This window comes from Platichthys flesus, chromosome 3 (assembly GCF_949316205.1).
Source record: "Platichthys flesus chromosome 3, fPlaFle2.1, whole genome shotgun sequence".
In the NCBI taxonomy this organism is placed as follows: domain Eukaryota; kingdom Metazoa; phylum Chordata; class Actinopteri; order Pleuronectiformes; family Pleuronectidae; genus Platichthys; species Platichthys flesus.
Genome location: NC_084947.1, coordinates 92,905 through 101,123, shown reverse-complemented (window position 1 = coordinate 101,123; position 8,219 = coordinate 92,905). Strand labels below are relative to the sequence as shown.

The 8,219-nt window shown below is 42.5% G+C and overlaps 1 protein-coding gene across 1 annotated transcript; it reads left to right on the top strand.

Annotated features, from left to right (window-relative positions):
* The first annotated feature begins 447 nt into the window (after nt 1–447).
* Nucleotides 448–5,838, top strand: med27 (mediator complex subunit 27). The gene is made up of 7 exons (XM_062381993.1): nt 448–664; nt 1,475–1,619; nt 3,689–3,819; nt 5,049–5,142; nt 5,216–5,323; nt 5,410–5,529; nt 5,652–5,838. The coding sequence occupies exons 1-7, from the start codon at nt 462–464 to the stop codon at nt 5,784–5,786; spliced, it is 936 nt and encodes a 311-aa protein (XP_062237977.1). The 5' UTR covers nt 448–461; the 3' UTR covers nt 5,787–5,838.
* Nucleotides 5,839–8,219: the final 2,381 nt, after the last annotated feature.

The following is an 8,219-nucleotide window of genomic DNA, read 5'->3' as shown; positions in this document are numbered from 1 at the left end:
TCTCTCTCTCTCTCTCTCTCTCTCTCTCTCTCTCTCTCTCTCTCGCTCTCTCTCTCTCTCTCTCTCTCTCTCCCTACAGTGTGTGTCACTGCATCTATATATATATAGGTTGTTTCATAGGTTTACTTAATTAGGGTAAGTTTATGTTTTTAGTTATTTAAAAGGACCAAATAAAATAAAATAAGGAATACAATTATAGAGAAACAACAATGAGCCAATGAGAACACGGTAACCCCAGGTTACGCTCCAGATTTGGCTGATGAGTAAACAACAACAAAAGTTAAATAAACAGATTAAACATATTTATTTATTATATATTATTTGACTTCTGAGTCATCTTTAACCGTTTGAAATACTTATTTTATCTTTCAAATTTAAACATTTGATCAAATAATTGTACATAAGGACGTTTCTAGTCGCTCTCTGACGTCATCTCTGAGCGCCAGGAGCAAACAGACAACATGGCGGACGTGGTGAATGTCGGGGTGAATCTTGACGCTTTTTCTCACGCGATCAATGGAATTCAGGCCCTTCGCTCCAGTGTGAGCCGTGTGTTCGAGTCCCTGAAAGACGGGATGAAGAACCGGGAGACGCTGGAGGGTCGAGAGAAGCAGTTTATATCCGAGTTCCAGGACAATCTGCAGGCGGTCAACAGGGACCTGAAGTGAGTCCCGGTCCGTCAACAGCAATATATCATCAATGTATCATCAATATATCACCAATATATCACTCATGTATGAAAACATCTACAGTTTAAATCAGACAGACAAACATACAGATACACAGACACACACGAACACACAGACAGACATACAGAAAGACATACAGACAGACAAACACACAGATAAACAGACACGCACAGACACAGAGACTTTAGCTTCTTAGATGCAGAGGAAGCGTCTTCCTGTTTATCCAGGAACATAATATGAATTCAGAAGTGCAACATGTAGGTGACATGATAGTGCAACAAATATAGTGTTCTTATTTTTTTATTTTTTATCCAAGCTTAAGTCTGAATAGATGTGTCTTTAGTCTTTAGAGGAAGACGTGTGACTTTCTGTCCTGATGTCACTGGGGAGCTGGTTCCACCGTCAGGAGACAGAACAGTCGTGATGTTGAGTGGCAGCTGGTTGGCAGATGCACATTTATGTATTATCAGGAAACACTGTACAGTCGAAATGTCGAACGTTAAACATCATAACTTGATTTAATACTATTATAACAAAAAAAATTTTTAATATTACATATCATAACTTAAATAAACAATACTATTTTAACCAGCTTGTGTCTCCACTAAATGACAGTTAAATTTCAGCTGAAATTCGGTTAGTTCAGTTTAATTTAGTGGGTTTAGTTTAGAAGATGTAAACACACGCCTGAAAAAGCAGCTGAATCTTTTCTGAAAATCTGTGTTGATCAGAGCAGTTTACTGTCTGTCTCTCTGACCTGCCTGTCTCCCACCTCTGTCCCCCAGTGAACTGGAGCGTCTCAGTGGTCTCGTGGGTCGTCCATCAGAGTCTCATCCTCTTCATAATAGTGGTCTCCTCAGTCTGGATCCAGTTCAGGACAAAACTCCTTTATACTCACAACTGCTTCAGGCCTACAAGTGGTCCAATAAGGTACCCATGCTAACAGCTAACAGCTAACAAGTGGTCAAACAAGGTATTCATGCTAACAGCTAACAAGTGGTCCAGCAAGGTATCCATGCTAACAGCTAACATCTAACAAGCGGTCCAACAAGGTACCCATGCTAACAGCTAACAGCTAACAAGCGGTCCAACAAGGTACCCATGCTAACAGCTAACAGCTAACAAGCGGTCCAACAAGGTATCCGTTAGGGATGGGCATTCGATTAAATTGTCTTAATCGATGGTCGGGAGGATTAACGATTGAATTTCGAATAATCATTAATATTTTTATATAAAAAATTCCCTGTTTATAGACTATATTAAAATGCAGTGAAAATAGAAATAACACAGCGTATTTCCTCATTGAGTTCTTTATTACAAGATGAACTCTTGTGGCAGTTAAACGAGATCCGTTCACTGGTTACTCTTGAAAATATGCGCTGCTGTTCTCTTTAGCCCCACTGAGAGAGCAGCAGCTAGCTGCTGAGAGCTAGCTTGATTCGATGGTTCATGACCTCTCAGTCTGGTTGTTGTCACGCCCCTACTCCTGGAACCCGTCACCTAGACCCGGGTCTGTTCGGGTTCCCTTCCCTGTGAACTGAGGGTCCGGACATGATGCCGAGCAGCGGAGGCTAGCTTCGGGCTTCTTCCTCCAGCTGCTAACATCCTCACTGTGCTGCGTTCCAGGCAACTCGGATATTCCGACCTCCTGCCACATAGCGAAATCCATTGCATACGCAACACAACCTGAATTTGTTTGATTTCTAATGATCAATTAATCGATTGTCGATTAATTATGCCCATCCTTGGTATCCATGCTAACAGCTAACATCTAACAAGCAGTCCAACAAGGTACCCATGCTAACAGCTAACAGCTAACAAGCGGTCCAACAAGGTACCCATGCTAACAGCTAACAAGCGGTCCAACAAGGTATCCGTTAGGGATGGGCATTCGATTAAATTGTCTTAATCGATCGTCGGGAGGATTAACGATCGAATTTCGAATAATCATTAATATTTTTATATAAAAAATTCCCTGTTTATATACTATATTAAAATGCAGTGAAAATAGAAATAACACAGCGTGTTTCCTCATTGAGTTCTTTATTACAAGATGAACTCTTTGGCAGTTAAACGAGATCCGTTCACTGGTTACTCTTGAAAATATGCGCTGCTGTTCTCTTTAGCCCCGCTGAGAGAGCAGCAGCTAGCTGCTGAGAGCTAGCTTGATTCGATGGTTCATGACCTCTCAGTCTGGTTGTTGTCACGCCCCTACTCCCGGAACCCGTCACCTAAACCCGGGTCTGTTCGGGTTCCCTTCCCTGTGAACTGAGGGTCCGGACATGATGCCGAGCAGCGGAGGCTAGCTCCGGGCTTCTTCCTCCAGCTGCTAACATCCTCACTGTGCTGCGTTCCAGGCAACTCAGATATTCCGACCTCCTGCCACATAGCGAAATCCATTGCATACGCAACACAACCTGAATTTGTTTGATTTCTAATGATCAATTAATCGATTGTCGATTAATTATGCCCATCCCTGGTATCCATGCTAACAGCTAACATCTAACAAGTGGTCCAACAAGGTATCCATCTTCATTCGCGCTGCACTATATCAGGAAAACGTGATATGTAATTACATGTTGAATCTTGCGATGACGAAATGATTTCCGATAAATAAACTCATTCTTAAGTAAACAGTGTGAAAGTGTGACACTGGGAAAAAATGCATCATTTCTATTCAAAACATTTCCTGCAGCTCTAAACAAAATCATCCCTCACTATCTGGATTATCGAATTAAATAATAATAATAATAATAATAATAAAAGAAATCTAAAAACAAGTTAACTAATTCCACATGTGCAGTGAACTTCAGTGGATTATCAGCTGACCTCTGAATTGTGTCTTATTGATTCTTATTATGAAGTCTTTTTGTGACCATGGAAACCAATCTCAGGACCACTTCACGCTCACACAGCAGATCCGCAGAAGATAATGTGTGTCTTGACTCTGTGTATATTTCTGTTTGGTGTGTATGTGTCTGTTGTGTATCTGTTTGTAGTTGCAGTACCATGCTGGTCTGGCTTCTAGTTTGCTGAACCAACAGTCTCTCAAACGATCGGCAAATCAAATGGGAGCTTCAGCCAAGAGGCGACCCAAAGTCCAACCCAGTACTCTGGTACTTCCTCCTCAGTGAGTCACTACATTAAGTATTATTTATATATATTTATTTATATATATATATGTGTGTGTGTGTGTGTAATAATCTCCCTCCCACCACATGGGGTTGTATGTCCTCTCTTCTCTACCTGAGTTCTGGGAGTTGAGGTATTAGAATGTGTTTCTAGGACTAAGCTCTGCTAGACAGATGTTCTCCAGATGCTGGACATCAGTTTGAGGTTCACAGTCTCTAATGCTCTACCACAGGGATGATCGCATACATCTCGATCTTGTCATGCTTCTTTTTCCTGATGTTACTGTCTGCCCGAATTTCCACATCTGTCACTGCTCCCATCTTCTGTTCTTTGTCCAGCACCAGTGTGTCTCATTGGTTAGTAGCTATTTGTCCGGAGCCTGAAGTCTCACAGGGTCTTAGCTCTGTTATTCACAAACACCTTTAGTGGTACAGTGCGTTCCATCAGGACTCGGTTTCCTCTAATCCACAGTTGTTCCTGTACACTGTCCCAGCCGCTCGATTCTTCCTCTCAGTGAACGCTTTCCCATCCTGAATCTGACACTATGTCCTGGACTGTGTCTCGCTCACTCTTAGCATGCAGCTTGATGTCCTCCATGTAGAGGAGGTGGCTGATTATTGCTTTACTTTATACATTTGTATATTTAAGGGGTGGGGAAATTAATCGTTTCTTGATGCATCGCGTTGCAAAATGATAACAAGCACTGCTTCAGGACCAGGACAGACGCACATTAAAGGTCCAGTCGTCTTTTACCGTGTCAGGGTCTCAGAGTGTCCTCCCTCACTTTCCACTTTAACAATATTCACAGGTTATAATGACCTGACCAGAACTGAGCTTTATTTTGTGCTTGTTAATTAAATCCAGAGTTTGTGAGACACGTGCACAATGTGTGCACGTAGTTTATCTGCTACACAATACATGCTGTGCACATCCAGGACATCAGGATCAAAGTGACCAGAACGATCCGGTTCATGATCCGAACGTTGGGGCCTGATTTTTGATTTGAAAACCTTATTTTGTAAATTACAACACACTTGTTATAACATTAAAGTCCATGACACGTTTTAAAGCACAAAACATGAGGCTAGTGAAGATACAAACTTCTATATATCATTTATTTATTTATTAATGGATGATGTCAGATCATGATTCCGGATTGGCCAACCCTAGTTTATTCTATATACGTACTGTGTAGTATTGTGTAATACTGCGTAATACTGTGTACAGGTACGTGGATGATGTCATCTCTCGGATCGGCAGGATGTTTCCTGATTTGACCATCGAGTTGTTCAGACCTAACGGGACATCAGCTGTTCTTCTGGTACTCACCTGTCTCACCTTCTTCACCTGCCTCACCTTCCTGACCTGTCTAACCTCACCTGTCTATCTTTCAGGTGACCCTGGGGAAGGTGTTAAAAGCGATTGTTGTGATGCGTTCACTGTTCATTGACAGAACAGTCGTTCGAGGATTCAATGAGAACGTTTACAACGAAGACGGAAAGGTGAGAGGTCACTGGACACCTGTCTGTCTCCATGGTAACCCGTCTGCTGCTGTCTCCATAGCAATGTGTCTGTTGTCCCTCTGCAGCTGGACATCTGGACCAAGTCTCAGTACCAAGTGTTCCAGAAGGTAACTGACCACGCCACAACCGCCCTGCTGCATTACCAGTTGCCCCAGATGCCCGACGTCGTGGTGCGTTCCTTCATGGTGAGAATCCTACTTCTCTGTGACACGTCTGTCTCTCACCTGTCTGACTCTCTGAATGTTGGCCTCTTTGTCTCTCCGTCTTTGACATGTCTGTCTCTCTGACCTGTCTGTCTCCCCCTCAGACCTGGTTGCGGAGCTACATCAAGCTCTTCCAATCGCCATGTCAGCGTTGTGGTCGTTTCCTGCAGGATGGACTTCCTCCGACGTGGCGGGACTTTCGGACCTTGGAGGCTTTTCACGACACATGTCGCATGTAAACAAACACGTGTCGCTTCGGTTTCAGATTTTAATAAAGTTCCTTTTTTTACAGACGTGTCAAAAATATTATTTAAATGAAGTTTATCAGACGCCACATCACTGATTGGTTTTGATAACTAGTGCTATGCCGCTCATGTGAGAGCTCAACAAAGAACGGAGGTCCACACAGCAGCCATTTCAATAAACAATGATTCATTGAAATCATATCAAAATTAAGCAAAGCATAGTAGGTTTGGTAGTAATCAGTAGTGAGTTGTGGGTGTTGTGTAACTGCAGGTGTGAGGTACATTACATTACATTTCATTTCATTGAGCTGATGCTTTTATCCAAAGCGACTCACAATTAGTGCATCAACCATGATGAGCAAACCAGAACAACAAGAATCAAGAAAGTACAATTTTCTTCAAGAAAGACTGACCACAAAGTGCCACTAGTTTTTGTTTTTTTGTTAACATTGATAGGTAGATTACTTTATTCATCAGTCATACCAGCCGGTATATTTGAATACAATAAAATACAATAGAATAAAATATTGAGATAGGTAGAAAGATAAAAAACAGAAAAACAAGGTAAATAGGTAGATAAGGTGCAGTGGCAAGATGATGTTAATAGTGCTGATGATTTGATGGTAGTATATAATATATAACAATATATATTTATATATGATAGTAATTATACCAATATAATAGCAGTATATAGTAGTAATGGCAGCAACAGTATATATAATAATAGTAAATATAATAATAATAATATGTACACATGTGTAAATATGTGTATATAGACTTATATATACAAAGAATATGATATGATATATAGTAGAGGTATAAATATATCCTTAACCAAAACTAAACCAAACACAAGCAAACCACAAACCAATCAGGAGAGAGAGCCATCTTGAAACTGACCATCGACTACCAGCAGGTGAGGCCAACTCCTCAGTGAGCAGGGAGGAGCCTCTGAAGGAAAAACCCAGGAAGGGGCCAAAGGCTCAGGAGGTCTGACGAGTTTACCACTGATGCGATCTTCGGCAGTTTGATCCCCGTTTTCCCCCCATACCCCCAATATATGTGACTGACAGCTGTGACAGCGAGTGAGTGACAGAGGTGGTTCTGCACTTAGATTCACTGAGTGAATATTGGATGTATAGAAGACTAGAATTGATCCAGATAAGATCAATCAATCAATCAAATTTTATTTGTAAAGCCCATATTCACAAATTACAATTCATCTCATAGGGCTTTAACAGGGTGTGACATCCTCTGTCCTTAACTCTCAGCAAGAGTCAGGACAAACTACAAAAAACCCTTTTAACATGGTAAAAATATGTAGAAACCTCAGAGAGAGCCACATGTGAGGGATCCCTCTCCCAGGACGGACAGAAGTGCAATAGATGCCACGTGCAGGAGAACATCATCAATAATCAAAGTCTCTAGCAGCATTGATGAGCGTAGACATCCCGAAGGTGAACCCCAACATGACATGCCAAGCAGTCCCGCTGCAATCACAGTCCATGCTCAGCAACCAGCAGGACCACGATCCACCATCCAGACCAGACGCCACTCCAGCCCTCAGTCACCGTCCACCGCCGACCACCAGGAGGACCCATCACGAGCCACCACCGTGGTCCTGGTCCACCGCCCGTACCCAATGCCAACGCGACACAGGGTCCGCCACCAGCACCACGATCAGCCCACATGACTCAGAATCCGCCACACTGGATCCAACACCGCGACCCCCGGTGCGCGATCCACAAACCGTAATCCATGGTGCGGCCACAGAGGCCCTGGATCTGGGGGTGATAAAGCAAAGGGATTCCGGGGAAGGGGGATAGGGATGGAGAAGAGGAAGGAGAAGCTGGAAAGAGAAGCTCCGCGTGTCATGTGTCATAAAATAGAACAAGTAACGTTCTGGTGCACTAACTAGCTCTAACTATAAGCTTTATCAAAAAGGAAGGTTTTGAGTCTACTCTTAAACGAACAGATGGTGACTGCCTCCTGAACTGAAAGTGGTAGATGATTCCACAGCCGAGGGGCTTGATGGCTGAAAGCTCTGGCTCCTACTCTACTTTTAGAGACTTTAGGGACGACAAGTAGGCTTGAGTTCTGGGAGCGGAGTGCTCTAGTGGGTTTATAAGGTATTAACAGCTCTTTAAGGTATAAAGGCTCTATATTATTAAGGGCCTTGAAGGTGAGGAGGAGAATTCTATTCTAGATTTAACTGGAAGCCAGTGTAGCGATGCTAATATTGGAGAGATAAGCTTAGAAAATACCGACAATTTAACTATCAGACTATTTAGTAGCAGTATAACATTAGTTATGATATAGTAAGTCAGAGTGGCAACATCATGTGATGACGTCATGTGGCTTGTCTCAGTAAACTGTCATGTTAATGACGGTGGAGGCAACTTGTCACCGTCCACCATGTTTGTATTC

Bases quoted from the DNA above. Each gene is read 5' to 3' on its own strand.
- med27 (XM_062381993.1), top strand. From the start codon at position 462: ATGGCGGACGTGGTGAATGTCGGGGTGAATCTTGACGCTTTTTCTCAC. The intron at 3,820-5,048 runs GTGAGTCACTAC...TACTGTGTACAG, and splicing joins ACTCTGGTACTTCCTCCTCA to GTACGTGGATGATGTCATCT. The intron at 5,143-5,215 runs GTACTCACCTGT...TCTATCTTTCAG, and splicing joins GGACATCAGCTGTTCTTCTG to GTGACCCTGGGGAAGGTGTT.